Source organism: Antrostomus carolinensis, unplaced genomic scaffold (genome assembly GCF_000700745.2).
Source record: "Antrostomus carolinensis isolate BGI_N321 unplaced genomic scaffold, ASM70074v2 scaffold2107, whole genome shotgun sequence".
NCBI classification, from domain to species: Eukaryota; Metazoa; Chordata; class Aves; order Caprimulgiformes; family Caprimulgidae; genus Antrostomus; species Antrostomus carolinensis.
The window spans coordinates 1-21,236 of NW_010325119.1; the positions used below are offsets into that span (position 1 = coordinate 1).

Below are 21,236 nucleotides of genomic sequence, written 5' to 3' on the forward strand. Positions count from 1 at the left end.
GGGTGGGGGGTGTAGGAATTCCCGCGCTAGTTGTATTTCTGCTAACTGCTGTCACTGATTTGCTGCTAAAATTACCACTTTTTTTGGTTCAAAGCCGTCCCGAAGTAAAGGCTCGTGTAAGGATAAACGCGGGCTACGACAGGCCCCGTCCTGGCTCATCCCCTGGGTTTGGGGTGGGATTTGCGGTTGTGGGACAGTGCCGGGAAAGTTCATTTGGACTTGAAAAGACTGAGCAAACTGGGCTTGGTGTGGGGTTCCTTAGGGAGAAAATGATAATTTAAATTTTGTATGGAAGCTGAATGGAGGATATGCCTGCGAGGAAAAACAAACAAACAAACAAACCTCAACAAAACAAAACCAAACACAACAAACCACAAACCTTTACAAATTAATTTTAGGATGAGTAGCTCTGTTAGTGATTTTATAAGTCAAATAAGACTTTTCAAAGCAAGCTGGAATGTGAAACTGCAGTGTTCTCATTATTTGTCTTTACAACTAATTTAAGTGGGGCTTTGCACTGATTGCCAACGAGTATCCAGATATTTACACTTTTAAAAATACCTGGTTGTATCAAAATACTAAGTGAAGCTTTTTACAGAGGATTAGGATAATACAATGTTAAAGTCAAAACAGAAGGCTTATGAGTGCATTGACTTTGATTAAATATCTTGAGAGTGTAATTTATGAAAAAAAAAGGGCTGCAAATCAGGGAGTTAAAAGAGTATTACAAGGAACTTTTTAAAAATTTATTTTATTTTAATGCTGTTTCTCGTTAGATCATTGAGTTAATATTGAATTGTGTTTGCTCAAAATAAATATTAAGCACCTGTGCTGCTTGCCACAGAGAACTTCTGGCTCAAGGATCCATTACCTTTGGTAAAGGATAACTACTCCAGCTGGCTATGATTTTTTTGTTACTACTGTTTAAGTCTGAAGAAGTGATTTATTATATTGGATCTTCCAAGTGTGCATATTGTTTATTCACAGATACTTACAGAGTCTTTGATTGACATTAAAAGAAAAAAAAAAAAAGTCAAAGGTCTCGAAATCATTAGTCCTCAAATAGACTAGAAATATATAAGCTAGAACTGCCAGTGGAGTCTGGAAGTATTCCTTGGCATATAAAGAAGTTCAAGTCATTAATTTAGCTTAATTAATTCATCAAGATAGAAATGGAGCTTTGGGGTTTTTTTGCAGCCCTTGAAAATTAAACTGATAAGACATTGTCTTCTGGACTTGACAGATATTTCCAGTTTCTCAGTGCTGCTGCTCCCAGTTTTTCCCAGTAGCTGTAGTGGTAAATTCTCAGGACGCTGTCAGATCACTGCAGTTGATTACCCCAAGGAAATTAAACAGTTGACAATTGCACCTGGCCCCTGTTTCTCTCAAAAACTGCCCACACCTTCAATCATGAGTATGGCAACAGCTTGGAGTAGAGGGATCAAAGAATCAAAATTGGATAGTAATAGTGGATGAGAAGAAGCTGAGACACTCGTAGAGGTTTCTCATCAAGATACAATCATTCCATCTGTAAAAAAAAAAAACCCAAAACCAACCCAAAACACCTTTTTTAAAAATTCTGATGTGGTCTTCTGCCTTTGATGGGCAAGTCCTCAAGCAACAACAAACAGGAATATTCAGGATTTTCCTAAAGCAGTGTGTCATTTAAGAATATTATGCTAAGATAACAGAAGGTTTATTAAACCTGATTTGATTATTTTGTTTCCAGTTTGTCTGAAGATAAGCCCTATCAAATGTTTCCTCTCTGTGGTCATGTGTTTTGATAGCATAATCTCATGTTGTTGATAACAGGAAAAAAGTGGCAATTTAAGGTGTTTATGCTTTTCTTAGCATCTTGAGAGGAGGAAAAAACTAAGAAAGCATGTTACTCTTATATTTGCTTTATACAGATGTCTCACTTTACAAGCAAAGATGAAGCTCTGTTACAGTCTATGCTGAGACAATTGCTGCAGAGTGTGAAGGAAAAAATCATTGGAGCCCCATCAGTAGAATGTGCAGAAGAGATTCTCTTGCACTTAGAGGAAACAGATGAGAATTTTCACAAGTAAATATATTTTTGCTATTTTTAATATTTTGAAGGAGATGAATTGTGTTGAACTATATTATTCCTGGGAAATATTTACAATCTATATTGTTGTGTGAATGTGTATGTATTTATATATATACAGATATTGCTGTCACTAATCAACTGTCAAAAGATGCTAATTTAGAGAGTAAAATTGATTTTGCCATTTTTCTGTCTCCCTCATCCCCTCCCCCTGGTAATACATTGTTTTTGCTGTAATAGTAATTTATGAGCTGTTTGTGAGAAAAGAACTTACAAAATTACCTAAGTTAGCCAACTATGATGCATGTGTACATGTAGTGTTCTAAATGCACATGCAAACAGAAGCTAGAAGTTTTGACACCTGCTAGACAATACAATGTTGTTTTTCAAAATAAGGTAATTTTTCAGAAGGCTACTGGCTTTCACATTTGATTGTTCTATCTGGCTTATATTACTGAACCCTTGTATATCTTATCAGGTAGTCATTCTTTTATGTTTTGAATAAAGCAAAAATTTATCCCCATCACACTTTTGTTTAATCAGACTTGACAGTGTGACCTCACTTATATGCGGTCTAGATTTCTGGAGCCCATGTTCCTCCTGCCTTACCATGGTATTGTAACTTGTTTATTTTTTTTTACTACATAGGAGATTTTTAGTATGCATTTGTGAGAAGTCAAGAGAATATAAAGCTGAAATGACCTGGAAGACATTTTAATAAGGACAAGACCTGACTACTTCTGAGAGAGCTGGTTCCCTGTCAGTTTTTTCAGAAGTGGCACTATCTATATTGTCTTAAATTTGCCTGTTTTTTGGCATTGCTTTGTCAGTGGTAGAAGTTAGGTAAAAGTAAATAACTGAAATGGAACTAGAGTTTTTCTAAAATGTCACTAAAACTTAAAAAAAATAACGTTTTTATATCTTCTAAAGATGCTAAATGCTTTAAAATAATTTTTTAGCTCAATTTTAATTTGTATTATAAATTGTATCAGATAACACTTTTGTCAGCAATCTTGTGAATTTTGAGCACCAGGTGACAAGCGTGAGAGTAAAAAATGTTAGTTATAAACACACCAAAGGTAAAGATTACATGCAATTTTGAGAGACAAACATTTTTATTTAAAGAAGACATGTACAGTAAAAAAAAAAAACCCAAACAACCAAAAAACCTATGAGATTACTTCTGTCAGTATTTCCTCTGAGGACTCAGGAGAATACCCAGGATGAGGGAGTAAAGTCTACAACTGGTGGGAACGATGCATATGTAGCTTTCGCCTTTAGGATGGTGAAATCGTGCCATCCTTTACCCTTTCTGGTATGTTAAAAACTGGTGATCCCAAAGATTCTTTCTTTTAATGAGAAAAGTTTTAACTTCTGTTTAATGGACAATCAAGTGTTGCTTTAACTACAGAATTTGAGCATTACTTTCTGGCACTGGTGTTATTTCTGGAAGCATTCTAGTGTTGTCCCTGACTCATGGCAGTATAGGTTGGTTTTCATGGAAGGACAGGGAGATCATATGGTGATTTATTAGTGAGACCATTAAGAAACTTTATCCCTGATCCTTAGCCCATCCATCCAAACTGCAAGCTCCTTTATTAGTAGTGTGTGCCTCTGGATTGTCCAATACACTAGTTCAGCTCAGCATTTTGATCAGCACTGTTTCTGCCTCAGGATTATTTTGCCTCAGTAATTTTATCAGGTTTTGAAGCCTTACTTAATCCTTGTTCCTACTTTGATGTAGAAAAGGCAGAAACACAGGATCCTCAGGAAACTAATAAAAAATAGAATTGAATCAAGTGCAAAATTTATGTGCAGTAGTAGAAATCAGGATTTTTAACTATATAAGTAGCATGATTTCCATTGTATTTTTTCCTTATATTTAAGTCCTAGATTTAACACTTTTTTTTTTTCTTTTTCCTCCTGATACTTCCCTTGTAAACCCAACCAGATCAGTCTGACTTGATTCTACTTGTGAAGAAGTAGTTCTGTCATTGCTGAAACACTTACTTGTTGCAAGACATTTTTAAGGTGGAAGAATGATGCAGAAGATCAAGGCTAGGACATCAAGCAGATGTAAACTTAGTGGCATGAGTAATAATGTGATTGCTGTATATTTCAGAGCGAAGCAGTCACTGCAAAAATGTACACCCTGGTAGTGTTACTATCATAAAACAAATGGGAGAGAGGTTTATGAAAGCTTTCATTCGGTGTTGTGTGCAATTTCATTTTTGCAGAAGTAAAACGCTAGCCTTGAAGATCAATGGAATGCAAATAAACACATTTGCACCTTTCTTAAGATGTATTTCTGTTGCTTTCATTGAGGAAAAAAAGTAATATAGGGGAAAAACAAAAAGGACTGTTTGACCTGATGGAACTTGTGGTAGGCAATCCAGTGAGGAAGTATGTATCATTATAACAAGACACAATTTTCGGGACTTAATTTTTTAATGTATCTTGAAGGTAGTCTGATTTTTTTGTTTGTTTGTTTGTTTTTTTTTTAAATATTCAGGAAAGACAAAAGCTGCTGCCTGTTGTAACAGTTGCTTTTATTTACACTTGCATTTTATGGCCTTGGACTTTGTACCTACATGGTGAACTGGCTTTTTTATTTGAAATTTTCTCACTCTGTATTTATCCAAATTGACACAAGGTAGTTGCACATCTGCATTTGATATAATGATGCATCTACTGTTTCTGTATGATTAGGGTTTTTTTATGTTTCTGTTTGCCTTGTCAAATCAGAGGACTAACAAAAAATGTTTCTGTATTCTGAGCCCTACTTTTTAGCAATTTCTATAGCTAATGCGGAGTCTGAGGACCCAGTGAGGGTCTTTTATGTGAAATTCTCCTCTGATTATTCTTTTGTTTAAAGAAGTTTCTCTAAGTATCTAATAAGAAGATTACAAAGTTCCAGTTTCCTTACATTTAATGTGTACTTGCAGTCACAGGCAGCTCGTTTGTCCGTTTGACTGAGTGAGGTCTTCTGCATAGTCATGACACACACGCTGTCATAAGCTTTAAGACACGATCATACGTTAGAGTTTATGAATTGTATTTTCTGTGTTTCTGCTCATTTTGTATATACACTGCCTAAATAATAATACCAGATGAATATACCGTAAGAGAGTGCTATGTTCAGGGTGCTCCAAGTAATGTTTCTTTTGGAATTTTAAATTTGAGATTTCTTTATATTCTATGATTTTTGTCTACAAAACCTTAACCTCTTGGCTGAGTAGTTTTTTATGTTTAGAAGAAGAACAGAGGGAAATTAGAAAATATTTGGTATTGTTTCTTCCTGGAATATGCTGATAATGACCATATTGAGGCAAATCAAACTTGATTGGGTTTTTTTTTTTACACTACTTAAATTTATTTCTCTGCAAGTCATAAATCTTTACCTTAAAGTAACAAGTCTGCTGGGAGAGAAGATAGATAATGTTAGTATAATGTTGAACATGTTTTGTGGTGAGCTCAAGGAAATCTGATACGCTTTAATTTTTTGCAGCTATGAGTTTGTGAAATACCTTAGACAATATATAGATAATACTGTGGGATCTGTGATTGAAGAAGAAACAGAAAGATGTACTTCTGCTCAAAGTCAGGGTGAAGTATCTGGTTATGACACACTTGTCCAACAAGTTACTAAAAAGACCCGTGAATCAAAAGAGTGAGTATATACATGCATTCCACATTTTTGTTTCTTCTTTGTCTTTGTTTTCCTTTCTCCTTTCCAGAACTTGTTCTGAAAAAATAAATTCTGAACCAAAGGGGAACAAAAGTGATTCTTTGCTTTCAAAAATCAGTGCTAAGCAATTCAGATATTCCCACTCTACATTGCAACTTGTCATGCTTCTGGAATTAAGATGATAAACTATTGCATAAAAAGATCTGTAGCAAATCTATTAAGTTTTTGAGGTATGTAGGATTGGGCAGGGATAAGATTTGAGAGAAGAATCACTACTTCATACTGTTTTACTAGCTGTAAATTAAATTCAGTTATGTTGTGGAAGTTGACCTAAAAGAAAAATTTGTTTTATCAGGTATTACAGTTTGATAATTTTGTTAGATATAAATGGAGAGCCTGCATGACAATGTTGTTTCCTAAAAAACAAAAATAATTTTAAAAAAATAGAATATATATGTAGTTTTTTTAGGATTGCTTCCTTGGGATTTAGCCAGCCGTCCTGTAAGAATAGTGTGTTTAGTCAGATTTACTTTCATTGACTAGTTTAAAAATTGAAGTATGAGCTGTCTTGCTTTGTATTTTAGTGTACATACCAAGATACTTCTGCGCTGCTGTCTGTATAATGTAGAATTGGTATGTGGACCAACTGTGTATAATTATCCAAGATTTTTTGACTCAGACTGTCCGACGGCCAGAAATCAGTAGCAAAATCACATATCAGCGTATTACAGTGTCTATGCTCCGGATTAATTGGCTTTGAACACCATATTTAGTAAAGAAGACTTAAGTAGAAAAATCTCTATGAGTACCAATTAAATACTTTTCTTAGTCATCTCTTCCCTACTAACTTTCCTATGGATGTTAAAATAACTGTTACTTGGAATACAGAGGCTGGTAGCTCTCTTACTGAATTTTCATGTTTTGGATTTCAAATTTGCATAGGCAGATAATTGCCATGATTCTTTAAAGCAGTGGTCAGTAGTACTTTTAATATACATTTTGGTATATACAGCTGTTATTTCCAGAAAATATGTAAAACTTCAGAAGTTTAAATTATGCATCACATTGTTTTTGGAATTCCTGTACAAAATCTAACTGATTTTACTGTGATGCCTGTTGTTTACTATGTGTCCTCAGTAAGAAAGGAATTAAAAATAGTGTGTGGTTTTTTTCTACAAGATTTTGTTTTACATTTGTTTTCAGAAGGTTTCTTATCTAGAAGTACACAGAAACATGTTTTATAAACCGTGATTTTATAGGGTCTTTTCCTTGTCACCTGTCTGAAAGCATTTTGAACTCTGATCGAGCATTATTGGGTCTCACTATGATAGTCTTAATATAATTTCAGGATCATTCTAGGTTCTGGTTTTATTCATTGAAATTGCTAATTTTCTGTGGTAGGAGTATGCTTAAAGGTATTTATGGAGAAAAATGTATTAAGGAATTGAACTCCTTAGTGATACATTGTGTATTTTCATAGTACAGTCATTTATGTTAGAAAGCAGTGCTTAATCAACCATACTTGGCTTCTATTTTCACTTAGAAAATAGATCTTAGGATGACTGTTTTTCAAATCATCCTGTTTCTGTCTTTTTGTTTTGAGGATCAGGACCTTAGGGTTCTTACGCTCTTTAAAGTTGGTAGAAGAAGCTACAATAAACTAAATATGTTTGTATCTTATATTTTTAATTTGAGAGGTAGGAGGATATTAAAGCACAATATGGTAATTTATATCTTTGGTGATTGTAAATTAATTAATAGTAGCCTTAAAGTAAAAAAATAATTTGAAATAAAATATCAACATTTTACAATAGGATTTTTTGAAGCAGCTTTTATTTTTAATTGCTTCCTTGTAGATATTATTACTGATTTTATGTAACTTAGGAAAACCCTGGTTTTGTTGAAAGCAAATTATTTTGTGTGCATGACCTGTATTCAGGATTGTGAATCAGTATGATGTATTATTCTCTTCTATTGGTTCTGCTTGAGAATTATAGCAGAAGAAAAATTGGATGTTGAACTTGGAGAAACATAAACAGTAACAAGGATGAGAACTGGCCTGTTTTATCAGGGTCAGATTCTCCCTTTCGGTGGTTTCACAATGTTTTTTCTTAAGAACCTCCCCAAACAGGATTATGTTAGTGTTATTTCACTGAATGGTTTTAGAAGTGCAAAAAGGAATTTTATTATAATTTTAAAATATAGGTACCCGAAACATTTAGGGTACATACCTGATTTGTTGCTCGTTTTGGATTTGCATTTGATTTTCATTCATTTCTGTAAATTCAGTGAGTTTGATTGTAAGTAGCGTTATGCCATGTGCAGTTATTCACAATTTAGTGAATTTTTTTTAATTGGTGTCTTTTATGGTCTTTAATATTAAAATAATCTTTGCTTTGAAGGTACAGGGAAATGATGCATGCCTTGAAGAATGTCATGATTGTTGTGGTAGAATCCTTGATTAACAAGTTTGAAGAAGATCGGATGCATAATAAGGAGCTGGATAGTAAAACAAAGAACGAATGTCAGAGTGGCTATTACACAGACAACTGTTCTGACAGTGACTCCTCGTTCAACCAAGTACAGTGTGTTTTCTGATTTTGAAATAAGCATGGTACTAAAAAACTGTTAAGTTTCTGTCAGTGGAGAGTGAGAAGCAGCCCTAGAAAAACATTCATAGAATCATAGAATGGTTTGGATTGGAAGGGACCTTAAAGATCATCTAGTTCCAACCCCCCTGCCATCAGCAGGGACACCTTCCACTAGACCAGGTTGCTCAAAGCCTCATACAACCTGGCCTTGAACACTTCCAGGGAGGGGGCATCCACAACTTCCTTGGGCAGCCTGTTCCTGTTCCAGTGTTCCAGTGTCTGACCACTTTGACAGTGAAGATTTTCTTCCTAATATCTCATCTAAACCTACCCTCTTCCAGTGTAAATCAATTACCCCTTGTTCTATCATTACCTGCCCTTGTACAAAGTCCCTCCTCAGCCTTCCTGTAGGCCCCTACAGGTACTGGAAGGCCACTGTAAGTTCTCCCTAGAACCTTCTCTTCTCCAGGCTGAACAACTCTCTCAGCCTGTCCTCATAGGAGAGGTGCTCCAGCCCTCTGGTTATCCTCATGGCCCTCCTCTGAACTCACTCTTGTAGGTCCATATCTTTCTTGTGTTGGGGTCTCCAGAACTGGCAGCAGTACTCCAGGTGGGGTCTCACAAGAGCAGAGTAGAGGGGGAGAATCACCTCCCTTGACCTGCTGGCCACGGTTCTGTTGATGCAGCCCAGGATACAGTTGACCTTCAGGGCTGCAAGTGCACATTGCTGGCTCATATTGAGCTTCTCATCCACCAAGTCCTTCTCCTCAGGGCTGCTCTCGATTAATGATTCCTGTCTTTATTATAGCCTAAAATGGGTTAATTACTATTCTTTCACTCTGAAATACTAAGATTATACTAGCTGTCTAACCTTTAGACAGCATATGCTAGGTGAGATGGGTGTGATGCCCATATGCTCTTAAGTACCTGTTCAAGTACTGCATAGAAAAAGATAAAATAATGGTAAAAGCAATATATCATCTAACTTTTCGTGATTTTACTTTAGGATCCAAGTAATGTGCAGTTCATTTCCAGACTACTGCACTATGCTATATTACTGAATGAATTATTATAAGGGTTTTTATGAAGATGCAGGAGACTTTTTTAGTAAAGCAAAGCAAAATATGTAATAAGAATTTTGTTGCTGTAAATTTAACTTGAGGCAGACGGCAGAAAACATTTAGAATGCTGACTTTAATGTTAAATTAGTATAAATGTTGCATTCCTAATTATTAAAAGTAAATTAGATATCAGAAAGACTGATGATTTTAATCTTCTGCTGTTCAGTTTAATAAAATATTGTAATGATCATTTTATAATGCGTATTACAGAGTTACACGTTCATGAGTCAAGAACAGTTGCAGCTGCTTGTAGAAAGGCTTGACCCTATTCAACCTAAGGAGGTAAGTTTCAAAGAAGAGATAAAATGTTAATACAAATGAATGTGTATGGCATATTGGAAAACAAGACTGTATATGCATAACTGTACCTAAGTGGAATCTTGACTTTGTTAGTTTATATATCTTGGCTTCAGTGCAGGAACTGCTCTGCAGTGCAGTATTTCATTGTTCATAACCATCTGGTTCAAAAGCTAGCGTTGCAGCAAGCTTATTTTGTTGTTGTTGTTGTTAGGAGTTTATGTGCTATAGTGGGCATTTTTAGTTTGGAAAAAGTTGTTCTGTGAGAAATAAAGTTATTGAAGCTTATTTTCCTGTATGCGTGCCCCTTGCCCTTCTTGGCAATTTCAGTGTTGTCCTTTGTGTTACTCCTATCAGAAGAGAACGATGCCTGCTGATTTGCCAACAGGCTGCTGCCAGATGGAATACATAAAATCAAAGTTAGGTTTGCCTTCCTGTCAGTGGCTGCACCAATTTGGGTCTCTAACCACCAATCAGCACTAGCTGCTGATGTTTCTGAATCTTGGAGAAACATAATTTTGAGAGTGCTGTCTCAGTAAGACTTGTTTGGGATTGTCTGGCAGTTGAAAAGAGCATGGTCGATGGGAACTGATGTAAACATATTGATTGAATTTTCTTAGAAAACCAGGTTAAAAGTCTGATGCTATTAAATATCATTAAAATTCCCTACTGTTTGTTTCAGTAATATGAATTAAATTACTAGAGATTACAGTTGTCTACAAATAGAACCAAAAAAAGTTATTTGAGTTAATTTAGTTTATATTCCTCATGAAAAGTCAGCAGTAAAACACACTGTCTATAAACTGTGTTTCCACTTTCCCTTACTGACTTTTTAGAGAGCTGCTAGGCACATTTCTAGTATTCGGTGATTGTTCCTGTATTCCGTAATTAAAAAATAAAAAAGAAAAATACAAGCAGAAAGAAGAACATGATCCTTCCATTCAGTATTGAAAACCTATATAAAATTATTTTGTTCCTTCTTGAAATGTATGTTTGGGATTTATTTTTTTTTTCTCAGTGATGTAGTATTTTGTTTAAATTGCCATAGAAATGCAGCAGAAGATAAGTATTCTGGAATTCCTTATCTGTTCTAGACCCAGGTTCTGTTCCTTCCTCCCTCCAAATTATGTTGTAAAGTATGTATTTGAGAGGTTGCTGTGAACGGATTTGTGGTGTTTATCTTTTTGACTGCTTCAGGTTCGCCAAGAAGCCTTGCAGACATTGTGTTTTGCACCCCCCTCTGATATACTGAACTCTGAGAGTTGGCCAAATCTGCGAAAGCATCTAACGGTGTCTCTGTCAGATCCCGATGCAACATTCAGCGTAAGCTAATGTTCTGTATTTCGTTATCAGATGCGTAGCCTTAGCAAAGAGTACTGAAGAGGAATAAGAAGTTCCGTGTGTATTATGAGTAGTCCAGCAGGGTCCCAAGACATTTTATTATTTGTGTACACATTAGATAAACTCTTTGAAGTAAAAGAACTACATGATTCCAGTAGTTCTTGATTTAAAGGATTAGAACAGGATTTCAATAGGACTTTTAGAGACTGGAGTAACTAATTTACTTTTACATTATATTTACGTTTACTTTATCTTTTAATGGGAATAAAAACATTTGAATGTCTTTTATCAAACAGGTGTAAAAAAGATGACAAAACTCTTCTGTAAAACGTATGTTAATATTTCCTATTTAAGTTAGGTATATGCTCCACAATGATGAGAAAATGATACATAGTAATTACACATGAGGAATGTGTAATTCTTCTGATGAGGAAGAAAATGGCAGCTGCTTAAACTGCTTTTTAGATTATTTATTATACCAATTAAGCCTTTTTTTTTCTTTACTTTTTCTTTGTCTTTTAAAGTGATTTTGAAATAATTATGAAAGCTTCCCCACCTGCTGCTATGATATTTCTCTTTCAACTTAGAAGGTCTATAGTTTATTTTGAAACAATGCTAGGTACAAGTAATTCATACATTTAATAGCATGAAAACATTAATGTTAATGGAAAAATACAGTAATATTCCCTGATCTGCTTCTTTGTATCTGTGAAGTTTTGCATTGGTGCTGTCGGTTAAAGAATTTGAGTAAAATTTCCTTCGAACTGTAGATTTCTGTGGTCCCAAACTAAATTTTTATAAAATACGCTTCCCATCTGTAGAGAAACCTGAGCAATATGTAATATTAATAATGCCACTACATACTGATCACTGTGCAATAATAATACACAGTTACATGACTATTTAATACATTCCTTGATTTTTTTTTTCCCCCCTTAGGAGAAAATTCTTAGGTTCTATGCAAAAACCTTTTCTTCTTCTCCATTTAATATGACAAAAGAAGTCTATACAAGTTTAGGTACGTGCATTTAATTACATTTAAGACTTCACGAGTCATGTACTTGCCGAAAATCAGTTAGTTTTTATAATGAAGCTGTATAATACAGTCTGTTTTGCCACTGTTGTCATGGAGGTGAGGTTTTGTTTTTCTTCTTTTTAAGCAAGACACTTGGAGTTGTACTTTCTTTCTGGAGAATATTCTCTTCGTATTTCAGCTGGTCTGGATGTATCTAACACACACATAAATCATTTACTTAAAAAGGTATAAATGAACTTTCCATACTTTTTTATCATTACTGAAACATCATGCATTATTTATTTTTTTTTAATTTTAATGATTATGTTTTCAGGTCCGCCTTTTAAATGAGTACCAAAAGGAAGCTCCCTCTTCCTGGATTCGTCATCCAGAAAAGTATGTCACCTTCAAAAACCTGTCACTGTTTCTTAATTTAATGATTTTTTGACATATAAGAAGATATATATAATTTTAGCAAAAAGTTGATTACAGGGTGCACAGATGACTGGTCAGTGATAAGGGGGGGAAATATAAATAGATGGTGACAAAAGTAAAATAGGAAAGTTGCATAGGAATAGTCATGGTCGTCTTAAGCTGCTTACTTAGCTTTTGAAGTGTTCTAAGTGCTTTTTAACAACAATAGTTTGGATTTTCTAAAAAGTAGGAAGTGTAATAGAATGTGTAATCATGTAGGAGAATACACATGTATGTTGTTGCTAGTTTTATTTGTGGTAATACAAAAAATTAATATCCTTACATGATCGAGTTAATGTTGTTGATATTTATGATTATCTGAGCAATGAAATTTTACCAGAAATTTGTTTCTGAGTATTACTGGTGAAAAGTTTTAAGTGATTTCTTTTTTTGTTAATTTGTGTCATAAGGTACATGGAAGAAGTAGTGGACAGTACCTTGTCACTTTTGTCAGTAAGACACAATCCTAATCGTCCTGCCTCTCCAGACTTTTTGAGTCCAGTCTACTTCTTGGCTCTGCTAGATATCAAAGCAGTATGGTTTAAAAAGTGGACGGTAAGCAAAAAAAAACCAAAAAAAACAAACCAAAAAAAACCAACAACCTGTAACTTATGTCTGCCAGGTATTTTGAAAAGTTTGATTTATGGCTCTTATTGTCAGAGACCTACTGTGACCTGTTAATAACCTATAATGAGCTTGCTAATTTAGTAAGTCTGGGTTTTTTTAAAGGCATTTATGTCCTTTGCCTTTTAACACTACTCCCTCTTTCCATTTCTATTCAGTTACTAGTTTTAATAAAATTTCTAAGAACTTACTGCACTTTGGGACTTCAGTACACAATGTACTCTAATGTCTAGTAGATATTAGAACTTTTTACAGCCTACCATGTATAAACTTATAATTTAGGATTTAAATAGTAATGTCAAAACACATAGTCTAACATTTCAGCATAGTTATTGTTTTTCTGTTTTGCTGCATGTTCTACTACATGTTTTTCTAATGACATAATTTTTTTGTCATCTTAAATGTATGTCAAACAAAAGGCCTAGTTGATTATAATGGCTTGAACACAAGCTGGTGTTCAGTACTTTAAATAGGTACTGTGCACAGGATCCCTAATAGAACAGAATGGGAGACAATTTCTACTTTCTAGTTAAAAAATAAAACTTGTATGTTTGAAGTTGACATTAGGTCTTTGTCATTTTAGCATGCGTATTACAGCAGAACAGTGGTACTTAGGCTTTTGGAAAAGAACTACAAATCTGTGGTAAGTATTTCCCAAGGAAAATTTACTTGGAACTTACTTTTGGAAGCACACTGTAGTTTAAACATTTTTTTTTCTTTTTCCCCTTTTGCCAGTGCTGTTCCATGTTCTTTGGCTAGATAAGCCTTCTTGGTTTGTTGTTTGTTTTTTTTTTTAATTTATCTTTGCTTAAATGAATTCCTGTTAAATGCAAAGAAGGGTATGTGAGTAAGAAGAAATGTAGATGTTTTATAGCAGCTGTTTAATTAGGATTATTACTTATTAGTTCCTTATGTTGCATTCATATTTAGAATTGTTTCTGGCAATGTGTAAAAATAGCAAACGATGCATGAAAAAATATCATAAAAACGCTATGCTGAATTTGGATTTTTGATGGAAAGATTCTAAAAAACCACCATTGTATTATTTTTAAGTTTTGATATGAAGCATTAACGATTCAAATTGTCAGCAAAATAAATCAAATTAGGAAAGCATCTTTAGTAATGTAGGTTTTAATGCCATCACATACTCTGTATGGGCAGGTCTCCACTGGGATTTAAGTTTCATTATTTTCAGTAGGACTAATGTAGATGTGAGATCATTCATATAGACAGGACTTTGGCTATGTTTTGGCAAAATCTTGTAATACAAATGAAATATAATATAAAATATATGTGTCTGATAAAACTTCTATATGGGAGACAAGGATACAGATAACTATAAAAGATATTTGCCTTGTTTATCTTTATGCATAAAGAACAGAACATGAAATAAAGCATGTTCCATGCAACAAAAAGTTTGGAATAGGAATTCCATGAGCAGGGTAGTCAAATATCACAGAATCACAGAATGTTGGGTATTGGGAAGGGACCTTGAAAGATCATCGAGTCCAACCCCCCTGCCGGACCAGGAACACCATTTATCAGTATAGAGTAAATCTCAGATTATTTTTTTATTATTACTACGGATGTCTGTATATTTCACTCTACACTTGTGAATAAATCTTAGCAACTCCAAACTGTAATAACTCTAAATGTACTTTGTTCATATGCTGTATTTCTGATTAATTTCTAAATCCATGCTGATAAATTTTAAAATTTTATATGCATGGATTAGATGATAATGTTGTGATAATGATAGAACACTTCTGCAAAAAAACAGTAATAGCACTGGCAGCACCCAACAACCAATCTTACAGCTTAGTAGGTGTGTTCAAGACAATATTTTTCATGTGTGGAAGATGAAAATCTTCCATAATAATGACCATATAGCAATCACAAATTGCCATTAATTTCTCAAAATACTTGCGTATTCTCTGTACTCCTTTTCATAGATTGTCTCAATGCTTATAGAGCTTGTAGTATGATAATGTAATAATAATAATGTGATAATATGGTATTGTGTTTTAATAGCTGTGTAAAATTTTGCCTTCTGTTGGTTACCTTATCCAAAGCACTGAAACATGAGGTAATTGCAGTGAAGTGAATACTTAGGTGGTTTTGTTAAAGGACAGTATGTACTTGAATAAAAAAGAGAATGACTTCATTATAAAATACAGGGTATTTTATCATTTTGTGTCTTTTTTCCACAGATTAATGCAGCTGTCCAGCAATGTCTTGATTATTTTGAATTTTGCAAGGCAGCAGTTAATAAAAATTCCAGAGTCAATGACTTCTCCCAGCAACATCACAGTGAGTATCTTTGCATGTCTTGCATTATATGCACCATACATCCACTTTCTCTGGGTCTGTGAGCATGCTACCTCAAAAGAAAAATATCCTGTCTGTTCTTTTGCTTCCCAAAACATTGTATGTCTCTCTTTCAAGATAACACTAATAGTAGGAGTTACTTATGCTATCTGTCTTTATATACAAAGTGATCCACATATGTTGCAGGTAGTAGCTCGATACTGTAAAATAAACTAATAAAATCAATTTCTTTTTTTTTTTGTTGTTGTTTTATTGTTAAAGGTGATAAGCAGAACTTTTCTTACACTGGACCAGAATTGCAGTATATCTGTTTTGTTCATTCACTGTGCCTTTTAGGAAGATTGTTGATCTATAAGCAAGGCCGAAATCTCTTTCCCGTACAGCTGAAAAATAAAAAAGGTAAGAGGAGGGCTGAGGAAATGGAACCTGTTGAGCAACACTTTGTCCAGACTTGATATATGTTTCCACTGCAATATTGTGAACATTATAGGACAATGTTCTGTTCAGCAATTCTGTGCCTAGAAACCTTTCCTAAAAGATGTTATAGGTAATTTTGAGCATCAACACAGTTTTTTAATTTTTGATGGATGTGGTTGAATATATTGCTTTTGTCCTTACATTTAAGATATTAATTTCATATTGATATGAATAAGTAAGGTATAAGTAATAGCTTTTGTCAAATCAGCTGATATAATTGGTTGGAAGAGAGTCATGTCCAGGGACCAAAACTGTTTTCCAGGTGTGAAACAAAATCAGTATTTCAAGCTAAATGCAAATTGAAAACAATTGCTCTGAGCTTAGCCTATTAATATAATTAAGGTAAAACAATGGTAGCGGAAGAGGTTGGTACTTGTGCAACAGAGGTGTTAATAAGGACAGAAGGTACAGGATAGAAAAGCCCTTGGACATCCAGAGAAATCTGCATATGGTGATACATTATGCAGGGTAAGCAAATGCAAGTGTATGAGAACAATTGTAGTGTCCCATTACATTAATATCTTTATTAATTCAGTATAGAATTCAAAACAGTACTGGTTACTAATTGCTAGACTTGTCTTTTGAAGGTATTTTGTCCCTCTGGTTTGAGGATCAGGACTTAATAGATCCAATGTAGAGCAGTTGTGAGGAAGAAACATCTACTCTACTAAGCGACTGCTTTTGTCATTTATGGGTTTTCTGTATAACGCCATTCAAGCAATGATCCATTGATGATGCTTACTTTTTTCTCTCCCCTACAAAAGTAACAACCTTACCATCTGTCTTAATAGTGTCCTTCTCAGCTTCATAGATAACAACCCTTTCCTTGCAAATTGTCTGATTTATTAACAAAATTACATTAAACTTGGAGCAATAGTTCCCAACCTGCATTTAGCTATGTGTGTGTTGTTTTTGTTTCAGACCTGAGGAAGAGTTGTCTGACAGCTTGTCTCTTTTACAGTTGTTTCACTTAATCTAATAGCAAGGTAATGCTTTTTCCTACAGCCATGTACATTCAGCATTCTCAATCATCAGCTGCTATCTGTTTCAATTTCTTCACTGAAAGGGTTGTCAAGCATTGGAACACGCTGCCCAGGAAAGTGGTTGAGATGTGGCACTTAGAGACTTGGCAGTGTTAGATATACAGTTGGACTAGATAATCCTAAAGGTCTTTCCCAACTGAAATGATTCTATGATTCTAAAGGAAGACATGGTAAAATTGCAATTGACTACACTGAGAGCAAGACCAGAGCTTTTAAGATGATCATGAAATACCTTGTTAGAGTCCCAGGGACATGCATGTCATAGAATCATAGAATGGTTTGGGTTGGAAAGGACTTTAAAGATCATCTAGTTCCAACTCCCCTGCCATCAGCAGGGACACCTTCCACTAGACCAGGTTGCTTAAAGCCTCATCCCACCTGGCCTTGAACACTTCCAGGGAGGGGGCATCCACAAAATGTCCTTTGCTTTATCACTTGAACATGTTTTCTCAATAAAACAAAACATTGTTTACTTATAGTTACAAAATCAATTGTATTTCTAAAATTAAAAGTTGTACTTTAATTTGATGAGTACTTGCTTCTTTTTATTTTTTTTTAATAGACAGTGTATCTGTAACCGATCTGTTGGTGTTATTTACTCAGCTTATTTATTACTCTCCAAGTTACCCAAAGACAGCTTTATCAACACATACAGGTAAATTTGTTTTTAATATATGCTAATATATATAATTACAATGAGGCATGTGGTAACTTCTTTTGCAGTTTTTAATTTAGGTCTATTATTTGTGTGATTTTTCTCTTCCCTTCCTCTTTTACCTTTCCTTCTTCCCTCTAACTGTGTTAAATCCGTGCTTAACAAAATTGTAACTCGGAAGCATCTACATAAGCCATATGGGTATGTTTGTGTCAGTTAAAATATAAATAAATGTTTTTTGTGTTCACCAGACAATTATTCTCCGGAAAGTCTTGTTATGGAGATTCTGCAAGTTTTTTGTGATCAAACAGGATGTGCTACTGAATGTTTATATACGGATGCAGTGGTTGATGCCCTACTTCATCCTATTCAAAGTTTACTGAGTGGCACAGAGGTTTGTAGTAATCTTCAAATAATTTTAAATCTATAGGATATTATAACTTTTCTGTATTTTCTCTGTAGAATATTTTAATATTTTAATACTAATTCTGTAGTATTTTCTACATTATACTACAGTATGTCTTCAATAGCATAGGCTGTCGTTATGATTGGTCTGACAGATTTGTTTTTTTTGAGATCTTGTGAATAGTAGCAAGAAATGTGCTGTATTGAGACCATTCCCTTGGGAAAATCGCATTGCTTAGTTTTCTGGTGTGTTTTTTGTTTTTTTTTTCCCCTTCTAATGTTTTTGTGTATCTTTTGGATATTTCTTGGATGCTTATTTGCTCTACCTACTGAAAATGCAACCTACTTTTGTTCCTTTTTAAATTTGGCTGGCAACTTGAATTCAAGTGTTCTCAGTAATTAGTGTAAGTAAAGTATGTAATCCTTCATGGAAAATTATTGTTTTCTGAATTGGTAAAAGAAAGAGGTTTTTGGGGTTTTTTTTGGTTTTTTTTTAACATTTCTGTGAAAATTGTAAAAATTGGATTCCTAGTTTAAATACCTCATCTAGGTTCTTAAAGTTGAATTTTGTCAGTATCATCCTGATTATTTTTTCAATGCAGTTTTTTTCTTTTTCAGAAAAGACTTTTTATAATTTCCCAAAAATATTTTTACCTATACAAAGATATCCCAATGCTTTTCCAAAAGTAAAAACAACCAGTTTCCGAGTAAATATTTTAAAGTATGTATTTCTGCAAAGTTTAAAATCATAGTCCTGCAAAAATTTGATCATGTCAATAATTTAGCTCTTCTGTGGACATCTGTACTGAGTACAGTAGCATTACTACGTATTTTATTGTAAGGCTATCTATGGACGCACTTGCAAGAGTAACACTTTAAGTTATCTTGTTTTTACTGTACACTGTAAAGACTTAGTGCAAATTTTTTTAAGGACAAAAAATGACTGAGCCTGCATATGCTTTGACCACTGATTTAAAAACAGTACTAAGGCAATACTGCATTGATTTGCTGTGATGGAGGCCTGTGTAATCCCCCAGGCAATCTCTATGGTCACATGGTATTCTAAAGCATATACAATTGTCTCTCTGCATTGTTATGCATTAGTAGTTAAAAAAGAAATTATCTCAATGTTTAACAGTTCTTCCCTTTTTTGTTGTTTTTTGTTTTTTTGTTTCTGCCATGCTCTGCTGCCTCTCATAGGTAGCTGAACTCTAGCAAATTGTAAGCCCTCCTGTGACTTAGTAACTGGTCCGTTTGGGAAAAAAACCAAACCAAACCAAAACAAAAAACCAGGTCATGTTCAGGAATATTTAATGCACGGTAGCTGTAGCAGACTGGTTATGTGTTTGGAATCTGGAATATATCATATTTGTTTTGATGAAGGTGACAATTGTTTATATTGCATCTGAGAAACTAATAGCTAGAAAACGTAAACCAAATCAGGGTGACCCTAATCCTCTTTTACAAGAATTTGGACTGGTTTGGCTTCTGAACCAAATTATTGGCACTTATTAGACACCCAGGAGTCTTAATGCCGAACTACAATGCTGCACCATGCCTGTCTTAAAGGAAGGCTATGGCCAGGCATCTTCCTTCAGCTGGGGTTGGGGGTGGGTAGCGCTGGAGCTGCATGTGGGGCTCCTTGGTTGTACACTGGGCCTAATGAACAAACACAATGCTGCTGTTTTACATTTGAGCTCTGAATTCACTTGGATAAGTGCAGACCTTACTTGTCTTTTAAGCAAAGTAGTATTGTGTGTCTGTAGTAGAGAGAGGGGAGGAGAAACTCTGTGGCTATGAGCAGGAGTTGTCAGAAGGATTAGTTTATGGGCAGCAGTATTGACCTTTTGGACTCTGTAGCCTTTGAGTTGCTACTGAAGCATAGCTGGTGCAGAACATTGCATTCACATTTTAAATAAACAACGTACCATGTTTTGGTTTTGGGTTTTTTTGTTTTGTTTTTTTGTGTGTGTGTGTGTTGTACAGGGAAAGCAAAATAATAACATTCTTTTGAAGAAATGGTGATAGCACAATATGTTCCTTTCTTAGAATCCAGAACAATGATTCCCACTAACCTAAAAAAAAAAAAAGGTTAGGGAGATTTTTAACCCTCTGTATCACTGAAAATTTTAACCAAAAAGCCCAAGTCAAAATGGTATTTCCCTCTTGGGTTACTTTGACCACTGACATTAGTATTAAATTCCTTAAAGTAGGAAGACTATTTATTTTTCCTCTGCCCACTATATATAGAACTACCTGTAAGAGAAGAAGCATTTTAAAAATTGCTTCTCCTGTGAGTCCAGCTCTCATTGATGAATAACAGAAGAGGAGAAAAGATTTAAGCAGTGGAATTCATCTTCAGGAGAGTGGTCCTTTATTCCTCATTCTGACATACTAGATATTTAACAAGTGTTACTGGGAACAGAAATTTCCCCCTAGGTCATCTCTGCCTAAAATTCATCTCATTGTTGAATCCACTCTATTGTCCTGGGTGTGGATGGCAGGAAGCTACCAAAGGGGACTTCTCACTTTGAAAACCATCTTCCTTCTTTTTATGTGTAAAAGTTAGGAATTTGGAGTGTTTCTCAGTCCCTGGGTGAGAAGATATGCTCTGGTTATCTCATGACAGTATTATTGAGGCATATGGACAGGAACAGAGTTTTGGGGAGCACCTTTAGGACATTGCTTAAGTCCTGCAGAATTACAGCTACTATTTACTGTCAAGCCATTGATACATCTTCCCACTATTTTCCCTCACCTACTCTTGGCAGCCTGGGATCAGGGCCAACGTAGGTAATGGTGTGGGTGTCCAGCCTTGAAGAGAGCTGTTTGAGAAGCTCTGCTAGGAAACCTCAGCAGCAAAACCCTACAGCAGTGACTCTGCTAATAAGCTTCAGTGTGGACTCTCTCCAGCTTCCACTCAGGAGTGTTTTTTAAGATGAGGTTCTTGTCCTCATTCCCTGCACATACTCTGTTGTAGCACCACTGAGGCCTAGTGTTGCATTGATCTGAACCTTGACCACAGACATGACTTTTTTGCTTGCTTCACCTCAGGCCTGCCTTGTCACTGTAAATGGTGATCATTGGGCTGTGTCTGACCCTGGCTACT

The 21,236-nt window shown here is 34.8% G+C and overlaps 1 protein-coding gene across 1 annotated transcript in view; it reads left to right on the forward strand.

The window, feature by feature from the left end:
* Positions 1-1,910: 1,910 nt before the first annotated feature.
* The window catches only part of TBC1D32 (TBC1 domain family member 32), a gene marked incomplete at its 3' end in the record, with an annotated part of 45,936 nt that continues 26,610 nt past the window's right edge, over positions 1,911-21,236 (forward strand). Inside the window, exons 1-14 of the mRNA XM_010171091.1 lie at positions 1,911-2,065; positions 5,577-5,738; positions 8,159-8,336; positions 9,679-9,750; positions 10,963-11,088; positions 12,046-12,124; positions 12,267-12,367; positions 12,456-12,517; positions 13,006-13,150; positions 13,803-13,862; positions 15,430-15,529; positions 15,809-15,946; positions 17,630-17,722; positions 17,974-18,116. Coding sequence (XP_010169393.1) covers positions 1,911-2,065; positions 5,577-5,738; positions 8,159-8,336; positions 9,679-9,750; positions 10,963-11,088; positions 12,046-12,124; positions 12,267-12,367; positions 12,456-12,517; positions 13,006-13,150; positions 13,803-13,862; positions 15,430-15,529; positions 15,809-15,946; positions 17,630-17,722; positions 17,974-18,116 — 1,614 coding nt within the window. The remainder of the gene's footprint in view (positions 2,066-5,576; positions 5,739-8,158; positions 8,337-9,678; positions 9,751-10,962; positions 11,089-12,045; positions 12,125-12,266; positions 12,368-12,455; positions 12,518-13,005; positions 13,151-13,802; positions 13,863-15,429; positions 15,530-15,808; positions 15,947-17,629; positions 17,723-17,973; positions 18,117-21,236) is intronic.